We start from the raw sequence: 18579 nt of genomic DNA on the forward strand, positions 1-18579 counted from the left end.
CTCACTCACTCATATACTGACTCACTCATTAATTCATTAATTCATTCACTCACTCACTCACTCACTCACTCCCTTATATACTGACTCACTCACTCATTGACTCACTCACTCACTCACTTATATACTGACTCACTGATTCACTCACTCATTGACTCACTCACTCACTCACTCACTCACTCATATACCGACTTACTCACTGATTCACTCACTCATTGACTCATACTGACTCATTCACTCACTGATTCACTCACTCATATACTGACTCACTCACTGATTCACTCACTTATATACTGACTCACTGATTCACTCACTCATTGACTCACTCACTCACTCACTCACTCACTCATATACCGACTTACTCACTGATTCACTCACTCATTGACTCATACTGACTCATTCACTCACTGATTCACTCACTCATATACTGACTCACTCACTGATTCACTCACTCACTCATATACTGACTCACTCATTAATTCATTAATTCATTCCCTCACTCACTCACTCACTCACTCACTCACTCACTCACTTATATACTGACTCACTCACTCACTCACTCATTGACTCACTCACTCACTCACTTATATACTGACTCACTGATTCATTCACTCACTCACTCATATACTGACTTACTCACTGATTCACTCACTCACTCACTCACTCACTTACTGACTGACTGACTGATTCACTTACACATTGACTCGCTTACTCACTCACTCACTTACTCACTCTTTTACTGACTCACTTACTGATTCACTCACAATTTAATTGACTTGCTCACTCACTCACTCACTCACTCACTCATTCACTCACTCATATACTGACTAATTCACTCACTGATTCACTCACTCACTCACTGACTCTTGAACTCACACACACTCACTTATATACTGACTCACTGATTCATTCACTCATTGATTTACTAACTCACTCACTCATATACTGATTAATTCACTCACTCACTCACTCATTCACTTACTCACTCATATACTGACTCATTTACTCAGTCTTATACTGACTCACTCACTCATTCACTCACTCATATACTGACTCATTGACTCATTGACACTTACTAATTCACTCACTGACTCTTGAACTCACATACACTCACTCATATTCTTACTCACTGGTTCACTCACTCGTTTTTTCACTCACTCATATACTGACTCACTCACTGATTCACTCACTCATTGACTCGCTCACTCACTCATATACTGACCTACTTACTCATATATTGATTCACTCACTTACCCACTGACTCGCTTTCTCGCTCGTTTGTTTGTTTGTTCATTCATTTGTTTATTCATATCTTTTGTAAGGTGTAGTATACACAGTATATATACTATTATAGCAGTATGGGAAATAGAATGGATTATGGAATGATAAACAAACTGTATCAAAAGTAGTATGCTACACCAGTGGTTCCCAAACGTTTTTAGCGTGCCCCCCCCCCCCTTGTGTACGGTGCATTCCTTTGTGGCCCCCCCAAAGAAAATTTGTGACAATTTTTTTTTCTAAAACTCAACATTTTAATAAAAAAAAACCATTAAATTATACAAAAAAGTAGTGCTTTTGGTTAGTAGCCTTATATTTTTAGGTTTAATTACACAGAATTCATGATAAATTAATGTATTTAAAAAAATGTCATAAAACTGGGGCCCCCTGGCACCATCTCTCGGCCCCCAGTTTGCAAACCACTGTGCTACACTACTTTTACAAGATTTTTACAAGACATTGCATTACATGGTTGGCTTTAGGAAGTGGCATCCAATTATCATCCCCAAAATAAAAAAATCCAATATGTGTTGAATTAAATAAGATTGAAAAATAAATTCTATAAATTATACAAAATCACAGTGCATTGTGGGATACAGTATTTCTGCACAATATACCACATATTGCAAAAATAGTAGTATGGTAGTATGTAAATATTATTTAACATTTATTATATATTGTTCAGTTGTTGTCAATTCACGTGATGTTCTGCATAGTATCTGCTGCAGTACCAGTAAAAAACACTAGAGATGGCACTTGAGTAACTTTTCCCAAACCTTTTCCTTTTGGTCTCATGTTGGCGATTTGTTCTGAAACCAACCAGTATTGTGGCTCTTAAAAATCTCCAGTCTTTCACTTTTCTATTCGTTTGTTTTTGTGCTTGTACATTTCTGTGAACAGATTATCTGTAACATGACCGTGTCTCTATTTACAGGCCTGAATTCGGAGGGAAGTACTGTACGGGCGAGCGCAAACGCTACAGGATTTGCAACACAAAACCATGTGCCCGGCAAAAACCCACCTTTAGAGAAATGCAATGCAGTGAATTTAACACAGTGCCTTATCACAATGAACTCTACGAGTGGATACCTGTCCCCAGCACCTGTACGTGCTTACATATTCATGTCCAACCCAATAGTTATTACTTATCAACCCTCATGTAATATTATTCACTCATTTATATTCAGGCATTTACCAGACGCGACTTGTGATGCATTCAAGCTATGCATTTTTCATCATTATGTGTCCCTGGCATTGAACCCATCACTTTTGCACTTCTAATGCAAAGTATATTAAAGGACAAGTTCGGTATTTTACACTTAAAGCCCTGTTTTCAGATTGTTTATGATGAAATAGAACGGTTTTGACTGAAATTTGGACATATGATGCTGGCCAGAGAATTTTTGGGTGTTTGTTGTATCACCTCCCACCTCTACAATGGGTGTATAGGTGCACTGGAACAATCCTTCCTAAAATGCATTAAATTTTCGTTTACAAAGACGTGAAACTCACCGAGTGGTCAGGGGTGTTCACTGATATGCTCACACATCGGATGCAAAAATACCTTTTGTACATGCGCAGAAGAATCACGTTCACGTCTTATATTTACCTCTTATTTACGTATCACGTGCAAATATGCAATAGCAAGGCCTATATCTGAAAACTTCTTAAGAACAACTTTCTCCAACTTAACATTTGAGTTTGCACATCCAGAAAAAAAAAGCGTAAACATGATAAGAGATGCTGTGAGCTACGTTGCCAAGTCCTCTGTGTTTTGGCAGCATTTCGATTTGTGATACTTTTAAACAGTTTCTGCAATTTTCTTTTTTTCTGCGGGTTAAAGATCAGAGGATTTTGTTGATTAGTTATTGGTATTTGGGCTCTGAATAGTCATTTGGGCTAGTTTTGAATGTCCATTGAGCTGGTCTTGATACGCGAATCTGGCAACCCTGGCTGTGCGCTTGCGCAGATGTTTGGTTCAGATTATATATATATGTACATATACATGTACACAAACATTTTGTCAAAACCTGCAATCGGATTAAATTCAGTCAACATTTTGTACATATAAACATAGCTATTGTGACACCAAATTGATAAAAAAACTATAAAATAAACACATCTGCTTACAACACATCTGATTGCCTTTAATTGCCAGAAAAAAAACATGTTCTTCTCCGTGTGCAGTTGAATTGAGATCCTGTGTAAATTCACACAACGGCAGGTTGAGGCCTGTTGGCATTAACATTAAACTCTTACACGTGGCTGCTTAAACTTTTATAGAGTTTGCCGGGTCACATTTAAGAATTCCCCACTTTATTACTCAGCTTTAAAGGCAGTGTGAATACACAAATATTTAGTCATTGTTTTCTTTATTTAAGCAATTAGAGCACAGTGTGAATACTTTGGTGGATTATAAAGACTTTGATTTATCATCCTTTTAAATTTGAGGTTGTAAGGTAATAAATGAACCTGAATGTAACCCTTAGGGCGCAGGTGGATGCCAACTGTAGGCACTTGCCAGCTTTTTTCAGCTGAGTGCTTTGGTTGCTGTGATTCTTCGGCTTTGTTTGTCAGTCATTGAACGATACGCTGGTTGGTTGTTGTGATATTTGTCTCACCCCTCCTCCACTGTGATTGGACTACCGAGTGAGGAATGACATTGACGAGTTGAGCGTTTCACCTAAAGTTGAAAACTTTTCAACTCTCGGCGCTGAGCATGGGTACCAGCGCTCAGCATGGACTAAAACAATTGGAAACATACGCTGGCCGTGGGCATATTTATATACAATAGTATTTTCATGATGTTACCATTATTAAATCTTAAGACACGTAATTGTTTTTTTTGTACATGTTACTTTCCATAGAAGGATTTTAAGTATTTGCTAAAATAGTTTTTTTGTGATTTACTGATTTCTACATATCTCCCTACGTATTGTATAGCACATTTTTTGTGAATTTTTCAATATTTTACTATGTTCTTACCTCAACTTAGACTAATTAATACATCCCTATCTTTTTTCAATGCGTGCACTTAATCTTTGTGTTGTGAATGTGTTAGCATCTAGCCCCATTCGTTCCTTGGGATCCAGACAGGGATGAGTTTGGAGGCCACCAGGCGCTTCCATGTTTTCCCAGTTTGGAGACTGTTACATGGGTAGTTGCACGAGTGGGTATGGTGGCACAAAATAAAACGTGGCAATTAAAAGAAAGAGAGAACTATATTGTATGGTGGAAGAGCACTTTGTTTGCTGCACTTTGATGACTGATGATGTTACTGCGCCAGAGGTCGAAGTGCTGCAAACTAAGTGCTCTTCCGCCAATCAAAGTAGTTCTATTAGTAGTTTTATTTTGTGCCACCATACTTACTCGTGTAACTACTCATGTGACAGTCTTTAAATAGGAAAAACATGGAAGTGTTTGGTGGCTTCTAAATTCATCCCTGTTTGGATCCTAAGGAATGAATGGGGCTAGGCTAAATGCTAACACATTCACGCCGCCGCGCTGTACAAAGATTAAGTGCACGCATTGAAAAAAGATAGGGATGTATTAATTTTCTAAGTTGAAGTAAGAGCATAGTAAAATATTGAAAAACGGTGATGTTTTCCTTTAACCTTGATATCTTTAATATTGACTGAGTAATGATTGAAATCATAATGAAATTATTATTCTTATGCCAAACACAGCAACAATACAAGTGGGTTTTTTGTATGAACGTTGTCTCATAATGCTTTACATTTTGGATTTACAATTCTCTTCACAGCTCGTCCCTGCGAGTTGCACTGTAAACCTTTGGATGAGAATTTTTCGGAGAAGATGCTGGATGCAGTCATAGACGGCACACCCTGCTACATGAATAACAGCAGCAGGAACATCTGTATTAATGGTGTGTGCAAGGTAGTGTGACTGGGTATGTCTTACTTTACATGCCTTTGTGTTTGTCTTTGTGTGTGTTGCATTTGTATTCATCTTTCATTTGTTTCAGGCCTCCAAAAGTAGTGGACACTTAAAGGAATATTCAACTTTCGTTATTTTTTTTGATAATTTGTTCACCCCCATGTCATCCAAGATGTATATGTCTTTCCTGGTTCAGTCGAGAAAAATTACACAAAACATTTCAGGATTTTTCTTCATTTTTGCCAAAAAAAAGTACTTTTTAACCACAAATTTTCATAGCCGTGTGATGTTTCAGCGTGACCCTGCGTATTACGTGATCACTTCAAAAGGTCATACATGACTTATTCAAAACTACCTCTTTAATGTTTACAAGTGTGGAGAAAGAGGACCATTCAGACGTTGTTTTATGTGAAATGATACGAATTAATGTCTTTGTGTCAGTTTATTGTTTAAAATGGTCCACAAGTGTGCGTTTCACACGGCTAGTGCAAGACGAGAAGTTGTGGTTTAAAAGTACATATTTTTTATTTATTATTTGAAGAAAATGACGATCGTTTCGATAGATAAGACTGTCATGATTCGGTTGGGATTGTTTAGAGTCCTTTAAAGCTGCATTGAAACTGCAAACTGTTGAGGTCCACTATAGTCCACTATATGGAGAAAAATGTTTTATTCAAAAAACTTAATTTCTTTTCGACTGAAAAAAGAAAGACATAAACATCTTGGATGACATAGGTGTGAATAAATTATCGGGATTTGTTTAAGAAAGTGGAGTAAACCTTTAAATGTACTAAACCAATAAACACTTAAGTAATAAATAATTTTACACCTTGTATGAGAAAACGTGACTTTGCACTGCTGTTTATTGCAATGACAGTAACGCAGCCGTTGTCAAGGTCAAATTTGTGATCCTGTCTGTGAAATCCATGTTAACACAGTGGCGCGGTTTGACGTGTTTTTTTTCTCATCAAAGCAGAATCAACTTAAAAAACTCCATTAATAATCATACACTTACGTGTTAAACTTCGTTTAAAGTTGTAAAGGGTCTACTTTTATTTGTGTACATTCACAAGAAAATTAACAGATGTCTCTGTCTTTGCCAACTGCCTCTCAAAACACGTTACAAAAATCAATTGAAACTCTGCTAACACTCGTCACACAAACATGATACATACACCTAAAGAAAACATAAAATGTCTACTTTTAAACAAATTAATTATGATAGTAAATAAATATTGCCTGTTTATGTAATCTGTATGAAAGTAAAGAGAGGTAATGTTTCTCATGTCTGACCTCATTATCTGTAATGAGATCCCGCCCACAGGCAATACCCGCTATTTATTTGGAAATGAATTTGCGACCCATCCAGACGTCATCAACAATGACCAATCCAAACAATGACAAGCAAAATATAAAGTTTCATTAGATTTAAAGACTTTACTGCTTGTTTGGATGATAAACATTTTATACACACATGAGAACGATCTTTAGTTCTGGACAGTGAGGAAGTCTCATCATCTAATGATGAGATTTGGAGCATCAAAGTTTGATTTAAATTTTTTATATGATCTTACTCAGTCAATATTAAAGATATTATTTTTCATTTATGTTCTTTACATTACATAGGATGTTTTTTTTTATGTAGAAAACGGTAAATCACAAAAAATGACTTCAGCTGGGTTTTCACAGGCAGGGTCACAAATACTCAGATATGTTGTTAACAGGGCAACCTTAATTATAATTCTTGACACTTTTTATTGTAAATATTTGGTCGACAGCATATAGAAGCATCTACTGTATATTCTGTGTTTGTTTATGGGACAGTTTTGTTGTTTATTTCAGGTGTATGCGTTTAAATGCATCTATTATTGCTTCAGGTGGTGGGTTGTGATTTTGGCATCAATTCTAATGCTAAAGAGGACGGCTGTGGTGTCTGTCTTGGCGATGGATCCACTTGTGAGACAGTGAAGAAGACCTTTCTGGAACAAGATGGGTTTGGTTTGTTAAACACTTGCTATCTAGCCATGACTCTGAATTTATATCCCATGATAACATAGCTACGACTAATACATCATAAAATGATAATTAATGTAACAAATACTATAAATAAAGCTGATGGATGACTACATGAATGTCTTATAAGGTTTATGAGTGAGATTTTGTGATTTAGGTTACATGGACCTGGTTTTGATCCCAGAGGGAGCTCGGGATATCTTCATACAGGAGGTGGAAGAGGCTGGGAATTTTCTGGCGATGCGAGCTGATAATTCGGAGGAGTATTACCTCAACGGAAATTACATTATTCAGTGGAATGGAGAGTATGAGGCAGGTGGCGCAAAGTTTTACTATGATCGCAGTGGCAACATGGAAAATCTTACCTCGGCAGGACCAACAACACAACCCATCATGATCCAGGTACTGACACTGATTTAAAACAAACATGCACATTTCCTCCATTAGCATAATGTATTCTTATCAATGGAGATTGCACGACAAAAATGATCTCAATGTGAATTGTGCAGCTGTTGTTTCAAGAGCTCAACCCTGGTGTCAAGTACGAGTACACCATTAAGAGAAGTCGACCACTGGGGAATGAAATCCCTGAACCCGAGTACACCTGGAAATATGGGGCCTGGTCTGACTGCAGCGCCACCTGTGGGTTTGGTATGGAATGAGATTTTCCTTCATTCAGTCCATAGCTGAGACTTGCAGATCATGGTTATTATTGTTTTATCATGGATAATTATTATTTAAACTTTCTGAAACCAAAACTCGTCCTAAAGATTTTGATGTGATATTCAAAAAGTTGTTCCTGTTCTTTGTCAAACAGGTGTGCAACATCAGCCCGTACGCTGTTTTGAGGCTGATGTTGGCGTAGTTGAGGAAATGCTCTGTGACCCCGGTACACGTCCCGAAGACGGACATCGCAAGTGCAAAAACATGGACTGTCCTGCAAGGTATAGTGTCTTATAAAGGAGGTAGTTCTAAAACTTTTTGGGATGCACCCCCCCAAAAAATGTCTTTGTGCCCCCCAAAGAAAATGCATGACATTAAACAATCTCAAACCCATAATTTGAAATAAACAAAACATATTAAATAATACATTGTAGTGCTGTTGGTAATGTTTCTGAGGTTTAATTAGGCAAAATTTATGATTATGTGTTTTATAAAATATCATAAAACTGGGACCCCTGGCACCATCTCGTGACCCAGTTTGAGAACCAGTGGTTGAAACGATGAAAAAACCCTCACACTGACTCTGTACTGCCCTCAGGTGGTGGGTCGGTGGATGGCAGACTTGCTCGGCTACGTGTGGTCCAGATGGATTAAGAAAACGGACGGTTCTGTGTGTGCGTACGGTGACCGGAGAAGAACGGGTTTTACATCCTGGAGACTGCAGACAGATGCTGAAACCCAAACCTGTGGTACCTTGCAACCGAGATGTACCGTGTGGGTCAGAATGGGTAGTCGGGAACTGGACGGAGGTGGGTGATTAATTTAACAATGAATCTGATTATTATCAGTTGAATGTTCAGAAATATACCGTCATAAGGAAAAATGCGCATACTGCAATATATTGCAATGGTTTGCAATAACCGAATACGCTAAATAATGCCTAGTCAAAGTTTAAGATTGATGCAGATATCAGAGAGGCTGGCAAGACAGAGAAAGTGATGCTTTTTTATACAAGAAAAAAGATGAAAATTATGTTGTTTATGGGTCAATGACGGGGCATTCATTATTTTGTGTCCGTATGGTTCAATAAATGTAAAAGGGTTAAAATTTCAAAATAAATTGGCAGATTAGTTGCATGCATACACTGCAAAAAAATATTTTCAAGAAAAAAAATTCTTAGTATTTTTGTCTTGTTTTCAGTAAAAATATCTAAAAATTCTTAAATGAAGATGCTTTTTCTTGATGACCAAAACGACACAAGAAAATAAGTCTAGTTTTTAGACCAAACATATAAAATTTAAGTGAATTTGTGCATAAAACAAGCAAAAAAAATCTGCCAATGGGTTAAGCAAATTTTTCTAGAATTTTTTTTATTTAGTGTTTAAGATAAATGTTTAACATTTTTTTGCTTACCCCATTGGCAGATTTTTTTTGCTTGTTTTATGCACAAAATTACTTAAATTTTATATTTTTGGTCTGAAAACTAGACTTATTTTCTTGGGTCGTTTTGCTCATCAAGAAAAAGCATTTTAATTTAAGAATTTTTAGATATTTTTACTGAAAACAAGATAAAAATACAAATATTTTTTTTCTTGAAAATCATTTTTTGCAGTGTACATTTTGTTTTTTGAAGACCAAGTCTGAAATTTCTGGTTTTATTTCATTTTGACAGAATATTTGAGTGATAATTGCAAAAATGTCAATGTGGTGTAACCGGTCTGTGTAACTAGTATTTTTTTAAATGAAGATATAAATATATTCATAAAAATTGTGAGAAATATATAATCATCTAGTTTAGTGTAATATGAATTTTTTTTTACATACATTTTTACATAATTTGTCGAAAATTATTTAGAAAACAGAGATGTTTTCAGCATATGTCATGACAAATATAAAAAACGCATTAAAATTTACATTTAGAAATAACTAATAAAATTATATTTTAATTTTTTTTATGATTACGCTTACATGCCATCAAGGTGGATAACATGTCATTATTTAGCGCAATTAGCAGTTACACCATTTGACATTTTCAGGTCCATTCAGTCTTAATTTTCTAAAAATGGCGCAAATGTAATTATTATTGCATAAAATTAACATAAATACACAATGTGCATTGAAATATACCTGATGTGTGCTTTTAAAACAAGTTTTTTTAAAAGTTTTTTTAATTTCTCATCTTGCCAAACCATTTTTGTCACTGACCCTTATATAGAGTTTACAGTTTATATATTGTTTTTTTATACATTATCGTATAACGTTTTCCTCTTCATATTATACACAAATATTTTCAAATTCACCTAATTCACGATAACTCATCTTTCAAATGTTAAGGTTTTTGATGTATTAATGTTGTATATTTAAGGGCTCAAAACTTTTGCATAATAATTAATTGCATAATCATACTAGTTCAGTTTGTATTGTCTAAATGCATAATCATTCAGCAAAAACGTCTTCGTCCTGCAGTGCTCCCTGTCCTGCGAAGGAGGTGTAAAGTCCAGAAGCGTCAAGTGTGTCGCCAAACGTCCGGGCCAGTGTAACCCTGCTAATCGACCCCGTTCCACGATCCTCTGTAACCTCCAAAGCTGTTCGTCCAGTAATAAATGGACTGGTTCGCCTTTCCGACCACGATTTCGACCTCGAGTCCCCCCCAAAATCCCAGGGTACAGCACCACTACCATCACCACCAGCTATATAACACAAACCACCAAACCCATAACAACATCTGACATCATCCACGAAGATGATCGAGACCTTATCTTGGTTAGGGATGGCGACAGAGACAATGGCGGTCATGGCGACACAAATATCAAAGACCGCAGTGCTCCTGAGGAAGAGGAAGGCAGCACAGACTTGCAGGCACCTGACAAAAGTTCACCATACACACCGGGTTATGATTACATTGTGGAAGATCAAACCGGAGAAGACAATATTGTGACATTAAGTCCATCTCCTGAAACAACAACGTCACATGAAGTCACTAGAAGGCCGTCATCCACACAAATGCATTACATCCCCACATCGCTCCAATATAGTGACCATGTGACAACACATCAACCAACTACTGCAATCCCCAAACTGAGCACTTTATCATCTTATAAATGGAAATCCAGTCCAACAGGCTCATATTATCTAAACACAGACCCAAATTTACACTTAACAGTGTCACACTTCAATACTGACAGTCTACAAGCAACCGTTCCTACAGTGAAAATACTGAAAAAGACGACGAGAGGTCTTAACAAAACCAAAGTGCCTAAAGCAGTCAGGCAGAGGTCAGAAACGCTGACCAACACAAGCGATTATGGGAACCTGAGCGCACGAGATCCCATCAGTAGAAATGCATTCTGGGAAGTGGGCAACTGGAGTGATGTGAGTATGGATATTTAATAATACTTTATCTTGTTACATGCACAGAATTATCATTTATAACTAGATTTGCATTTTCAGAAGAAATTACAGCAAAAAAGTAGTTACTGTTGAGTATTGAGTTAGCAAAAGGTCATGGGTTAGATTATCACCGAACCCCGCTTCCTGATAAAATGTATACACTTTGGATAAAATCGAAGATCAATCCGACTAAAATTTGGGTTTTGAAAGGATTGATTGAAAGGGGTGATGTAGACTGATCTGGCATCCCATAAACAGGAGAGAATTACACATGTAAATGACTGATTCTTAGTATTTTGTCAATTGGATAAAAAAACTAATGAAATTGTTCTCACATATTATATTTACCTCTTCAAGGATTACTCCACTTTCAAAAAAGAAATCCCGATAATTTACTCACCCCCATTTCATCTAAGATGTTTATGCCTTTCTTTTTCAGATTTGAGGATTTTTCTTCATATAATAGACTTTAGTGGCCCTCAACAGTTTACAGTTTCAATGCAGTTTAAAATTGCCGTTTCAATGGAGCTTCAAAGGGCTCTAAACTTTCCCAAACCAGGCATAAGGGTCTTATCTAGCAAAACAATTGTCATCTTCGCCCCCCCCCCCCCAAATCTTGCAATAATCGTGTGATGCACCGGCTTGAACTTACGTATTGCGCAATCACGTCGAAAGCTCACGCGTTACATATGTGAAATGCACACTTGCGGACCATTTAAAACATAATCTGACACAAAGACATTCATTAGTATAATTTCACATACAACAACGTCGGAACGCTCCTCTTTCTTTACACTTGTTAACACTGGAGCGGCTGTTTCGCATACGTCATTTATGACCTTTCGACGTGATTATGCAATACGTAAGTTTGAGCTGGAGCGTCACACGGCTATGAGAAGGTTTGGTTAAAAAGTACTTTTTTCGTTTAAGCTCTGTATCACACAATACTCGCTGCAAAAACATGCAAGTGCCAAGTCCACAAATATGGGCTACTTTAACACTGTTGCCGCAGGCTGTTCGTCATATGCGCGGGATGAAGTGACCCCAATAATGTGATATTTAGCCCCGCGAATGCAAATTTTAGCAGATAACCCGTGCAGATTTTACCCCCTCAATGCAATTTTACCGGTTTTGAGTGGCAGTTGGCTGGACTTTGCTATGAAAACCTGGCAACCCTAAATAGCAAGGCATTGGCAACATGTATTATTAAGATAATATGGGCATGCACTGTACATTCTGCACTGTAGGGTTCATTAAATAAATCAATAAAATAGCATTGTGCAATCCAATCATACTTCTTAAGAACAACTTCCTCCAACCCAATTCATCGATGCACCTTGTGTGTAATGTTGCCAAGTCATCACTTACTTTTAAACTGTCCGGGTTAAAAATGAAAGGATTTTTTTCATTAGTTGTTGGGCTGTGAATGGTCATTGGGATGGTTTTGGGCTACATTTGAATGTCCATTGGGGTGGTTTTGTTATGGGGATCTGGCAACCCATGCTGTGCGTTCATGCAAACATTTGGTTCGGATTATATAAAATGTGCATGTAATCTGCAACATTTGAATCAGATTGGTGAATATAAACAATATTGTTGTCATCTGCTATCAAAATTGTTGAAAAAAGTTGCATTGAGTAATGATAAAATGCAGTAATGCAGAACTCATAATTCTGTATTTATTGCAGTGCTCCACTACGTGTGGTCTGGGTGCAATGTGGCGGTCGGTAGTCTGCAATTTGGGGCGTGATGAAGATTGTGCCAATCTGAAGAAGCCGGAACCGGCCCAACGATGCAACCTGCGACCGTGTGCCATCTGGAAGATGGGAAACTGGAGCCAGGTGAAGCCTCGTCTCATCTCAGATTTAACCCCCGATCTGCTCTATACTCTGATGATGACTGTCTGCCTCTCTCTGTAGTGTCCTAAAGGTTGTGTCGGTGATATGAAGCATCGTGACGTCCAGTGCATCGACACCCAGAGCAGACGCCCTTTAAGGCCGTTTCATTGTCAAGCTCTGTCCTACAAACCACCCAGCAGTGCCGCCTGTAACACTCAGCCCTGTCTACGGTGGGCGTTCACACCCTGGGGCGAGGTACTGATCTGATGTGGTTGACTGATCTTTAACTTGTGTGCTTAAAAAAGAAACAACCTAAGGATGGTCCAATGAAAAATCTCTGCATGTGTTGTATGATTGACAGTGCTCTGAAAGCTGTGGACAGGGATTCAGGAACAGGTTTGTGTTTTGTCCCAAATCTGAGCGATGTAACATCACACTCAAACCCAACAGTACAGAGCCCTGCTATCTTCAGCCGTGCAGTCGCTGGGTGTCTGAGGATTGGGCTGAGGTAACTCACTTCACACATGGCAGTAGCTACGTTTACATGAACACCTTTAGCCTCCATCAGAATTAAATCATTCTATCATAGATTTGATTGATTGACAGGCAGATTTGATTGATTGACAGGTAGATTTTGATTGATTGACAGGCAGATTTGATTGATGGGCAGATTTAATTGATTGACAGGTAGGTTTTGATTGATTGACAGGCAGATTTGATTGATTGGCAGACTTGATTGATTGACAGGGAGGTTTTGATGGATTGACAGGCATATTTGATAGATTGACAGGCAGATTTGATTGATGGGCAGATTTAATTGATTGACAGGTAGGTTTTGATTGATTGACAGGCAGATTTGATTGATGGGCAGAATTGATTGATTGACAGGAAGGTTTTGATTGATTGACAGGCAGATTTGATTGATTGACAGGCAGATTTGATTGATGGGCAGATTTAATTGATTGACAGGTAGGTTTTGATTGATTGACAGGCAGATTTGATTGATTGACGGGCAGATTTGATTGATTGACAGGCAGATTTGATTGAATGACAGGCAGGTTTAATTGATTGACAGGCCCAGCAAGTCTCATTCACTAATAATTGCGTACGTTTTTCATATATATACGGACATTTGAACTTCTTATGAAAACTTTCCGCCTAATTCACAACATGTGCGTAGGCACATGAGTTTGTTCTTATATTTGTTCTTACGTTAGTGAATTTGGAGTGTTCTACATGAGCGGCCGCGTGCACAAGTTTGGTAATTTGCATAAAACACGCCCAAACCATCTCCATATAAGGGCTTTCCGCAGCGCAGGTCTAAAGAAATTTTACAGCAGTTTGTCATAGAAGCAAAAGAGCTCGAAAAGAAATCCATGATGATATTTATTATCGGTAAAGTTTCGTTTTGCTTTGCATTTTTTATTTGGGAGGTTTTGCTGTCGCTGGATGAAGCCAGTGCTGTCCACCGACCGGAGTAACATTAATGAAGTATTGGATATGTTTACAAATATGACATTAATATGACAGAGACGCGCATCTGTAAAATAAAAACAGACAGGAGATCAAGTGATTGACGGTTGGACTTCTCATTACATTTACATGACATTTACATTTAGGCATTAAGCAGACGCTTTTATATAGAGATGTAAAAAGTGAAGATATATTATATATATATTTTATATATCAACATTATTATAAACATTATAATTATAGCCTAGTATTTGATTATAGCGTATGTGATTATTGCGTATGAGTGGTTTCATTATCAAGAAATTTTAATTCAAACGTTTTTGTTGAATCACGATTTGTTTGTGAAAACATCCGTACGCACGGAGCTGGTTAGTACCGGATTACATGTAATCTGGATTACGTAATCAGATTCCAAAAATCAAGTACTTGTAATTAGATTAAACTACATTTTAAAATACTCATAATCAGACTACTGTTACTATTTTATGGATTACATGATTACATATTATTCACACTATGGCAGTATGATGTTTACAATTTTGTAAAATGTTTTACATTTTTCATAATAAATTTACTTAACGCTTATATACGTTCGTGATTGTTCGAGTTTTTCCGGGGAAGAGGGGGAGGAGAGAAGAAACGACGAGACAAGATGCAAATTTAATATATTTTTTCCCCTCTTTATATATTTGAAATCAAATAAGATTTGTCAAAAGTAATCTAAATGTAATAGAGTAGTGAGATTACATTACCAACGATGTGTAATCTAAGAGATTATATTACTGACTACAAATTTTGCCATGTAATTCGTAATCATTAATGGATTACAATTCATAAGTAATCTACGCACAAATTTGTGCGTACACATGTCTTATGAATGAGACCCAATTACTTTTGACAGTCTAGGTTAACTTTAAACCCGATGTAGTCCGGAATTTGGTTACCTGTCTTTTTTTTAAATTACTTGTAAGATGTATGATCATGTAAGCAAAGTCAACAGTGATTATAAGGTGTTTTATTTTAAAGGAATATTCCATTTTCTTAAAAGAAAAATCCAGATAATTTACTCACCACCATGTCATCCAAAATGTTGATGTCTTTCTTTGTTCAGTCGAGAAGAAATTATGTTTTTTGAGGAAAACATTGCAGGATTTTTCTCATTTTAATGGACTTTAATAGACACCAACATTTAATACTTAACTCAACACGTAACAGTTTTTTTCAACGGAGTTTTAAAGGACTATAAACAATCCCAAACGAAGCATAAGGGTCTTATCTAGCAAAACGATTGTCATTTTTGACAAGAAAAATAACAAATATACACGCAATACGTAATGACGTCAAGAGGTCACAGAAGACGAACGCGAAACTCCGCCCTAGTGTTTGCAGGTGTGTTGAAGGAGGACCGTTCCGACGTTGTTGTGTGTCAACTGATGCTAGTTAATGTCTTTGTGTCAGTGTGTTGTTTGGAAAGGTCCGCAGGTGTGCGTTTTATATATTTAACACGTGACCTCCCTACGTCACTACGCATTTACATTAGGTTGCGCTGGACCGGATCTAGACGAGAAATTGTGGTTTAAAAGAGCATTTTTTTTTTCTTGTCAAAAATGACAATCGTTTCGCTAGATAAGACACTTATGCCTCGTTTGGGATTGTTTATAGTCCTTTGAAACTCCGTTGAAAAAAAACTGTGACGTGTTGAGTTAAGTGTTAATTGTTGGTGTCTATTAAAGTCCATTAAAATGAGAAAAATCCTGCAATGTTTTCCGCAAAAAACATAATTTCTTCTCGACTGAACAAAGAAAGACATCAACATTTTGGATGACATGGTGGTGAGTAAATTATCTGGATTTTTCTTTTAAGAAAATGGAATATTCCTTTATTATCTATTTATTTTTAGGCTATGGTTGGACTCCATCCTAGATATCTGGGGTTTGTTTAAACGGCTATTGGACGTTATAGATAGCTGTTCAAATATTTTAGATATGCTTGCTAGAAGGTTTTACTTCATTGACAGGCTGGTTTTGATTGGTTGACAGTGCTCTAGGAGCTGCGGTGGAGGACTTCAGAAGCGAGTGGTGAGATGTGTAAATGAGGAGACCGGAGACGAAGAGAAAACTTCACACTGTGCACAAAACGATAAACCCGACAGTGTTCAGACCTGCAACATGGACGACTGTAAAACTGATCGTGGTAGGTTTATTTACATTATCACTTTATCGTAGATTCACAAAGATGAGAAAGAATAAAGTGCACAGCAACATTTTCAATTAATTAAATTTTTTATGTTAAAGCCTTTCTGTGCAGACTCTCTTTTCTTCTGTTGTGTGCAGGGCTGAAGTGTAAGAGAAACAGCATGTCAACACTTTTCTGCGAGAAACTCAAGCTGTTGGGTCGATGCTCTCTGCGTTCAATCCTTAAGCAGTGTTGCGTCACATGTACGATGTAATACAGAGGTCACACAATAAGGTCAAATTTGGTTCATTGATGTAAAGCAGAAACTTCTGGACATGTGAAATGGGTTCACGATGATCTAGTCTACAAAAAAGACAGATGGTACACTCAGATATGTATTTTTATACTTGAACATGAGAATAGTGAGCGAATTAAAAAGTGCATCTTAGGATCCCACACACATTTAAAACAGCTGTCATTCATTATATTTGGGAAATTATCATGTGCTTTCACCTACAAAGGTACTTTCAACTCGGATGAATATTTTACTGTTGACTTTTTTTTATAGATTTTTCTTTTATATCAGAACTAGAGGTCTTCTTGGGTCCAAAGAAATGTATTCGACCCAAAAAGACTCGAATCACTTTTTACCCGAACCTGACTTGCATAAATTATTTTTTTTTAAAAGAAAGACCCGACCTGAGACAAACGATAAAAACGAACCTACCGTCAACCACACGATGTCGCAAGCGCTCTTTGCAAACAGAGGAGGGGTTGGAAAAGGACTCGATGCATACACGTGAGATAGTTTGAGTCGTCTCGGGTCCGTTTGGCAAAAACAGATTAATTTTACATTACCCGAGACCCGATGCTGCTATTTTTATACCCGACCTGTGTCCAAGGCACACGTGAAACCTTAAGACCCAAACCTGTTCAGGTCAAACCTCTGGTTTTCGGATTTAAGTGGACCTGTGAAGACCCCTAATCAAAACAACAAACTTTCAAAATTTCTCCTGCAATCCATAACTGTTTTAAAAAAACTGATACTAAGCAAGCACATGAAAAGTCAGAGTCTCCTTACCTTACCCTGATTCACAGCTGTAAACTTATAATAATGATTTATAATTTGAGCTGTTGGGTTGATTTTTGCTGGAAATTTCAGCTGTTTTTCAACAAACGTAAATATTGGTAACCTGCAATTTTAGGTGTCGAACAGAGATGGCGATAGAGATGCAAAAGCAGACTATTTCTGGGCCACCTAGGCTACATGACCCTGGACCACAAAACCAGACATATTTTTTGAAATTGAATGAATAAATAATCTTTCTGTTGATGTATGTTTTTTTTTAGGATAGGACAATATTTGGCACAGTTAAAACTATTTGATAATCTGGAAGCTGAGGGTGCAAAAACTATTTTTTTTAGTAAATCACCTTTAAAGTTGTCCAAATAAAGTCCTTAGCAACACATATTACTAATGATTAAAGGAATATTCAATTTTCTTAAAAGAAAAATCCAGATAGTTTGCTCGCCGCCGTGTCGTCCGAGATGTCGATGTCTTTCTTTGTTCAGTCGAGAGGAGGTTATGTTTTTTGGGGGGAGCATTGCAGGATTTTTCTCATTTTAATGGACTTTAATAGACACCAACAATTAATACTTAACTCAACACGTGGCGGTTTTTGTCAACGGAGTTTCAAAGGACTATAAACAATCCCAAACGAGGCATAAGGGTCTTATCTAACAAAACGATTGTCATTTTTGACAAGAAAAATAACAAATATACACTTTTAAAGCACAACTTCTCGTCTAGATCCGGTCGTGATGTGCCAGCTGACCCCACGCAATACGTCAAGAG

At 37.1% G+C, this 18579-nt stretch overlaps 1 protein-coding gene across 1 annotated transcript in view; it reads left to right on the forward strand.

The window, feature by feature from the left end:
- The window catches only part of LOC141358743 (A disintegrin and metalloproteinase with thrombospondin motifs 12-like), a 31363-nt gene extending 13224 nt beyond the window's left edge, over positions 1-18139 (forward strand). Inside the window, exons 12-24 of the mRNA XM_073860243.1 lie at positions 2210-2379; positions 5039-5172; positions 7050-7170; positions 7343-7587; positions 7695-7836; positions 8003-8129; positions 8447-8657; positions 10315-11220; positions 12927-13079; positions 13158-13331; positions 13438-13584; positions 16589-16742; positions 16883-18139. Of these exons, the coding sequence (XP_073716344.1) occupies positions 2210-2379; positions 5039-5172; positions 7050-7170; positions 7343-7587; positions 7695-7836; positions 8003-8129; positions 8447-8657; positions 10315-11220; positions 12927-13079; positions 13158-13331; positions 13438-13584; positions 16589-16742; positions 16883-16998 (2800 nt within the window). The 3' untranslated portion in view covers positions 16999-18139. The remainder of the gene's footprint in view (positions 1-2209; positions 2380-5038; positions 5173-7049; positions 7171-7342; positions 7588-7694; positions 7837-8002; positions 8130-8446; positions 8658-10314; positions 11221-12926; positions 13080-13157; positions 13332-13437; positions 13585-16588; positions 16743-16882) is intronic.
- Positions 18140-18579: the final 440 nt, after the last annotated feature.

This window comes from Misgurnus anguillicaudatus, chromosome 22 (assembly GCF_027580225.2).
Source record: "Misgurnus anguillicaudatus chromosome 22, ASM2758022v2, whole genome shotgun sequence".
In the NCBI taxonomy this organism is placed as follows: domain Eukaryota; kingdom Metazoa; phylum Chordata; class Actinopteri; order Cypriniformes; family Cobitidae; genus Misgurnus; species Misgurnus anguillicaudatus.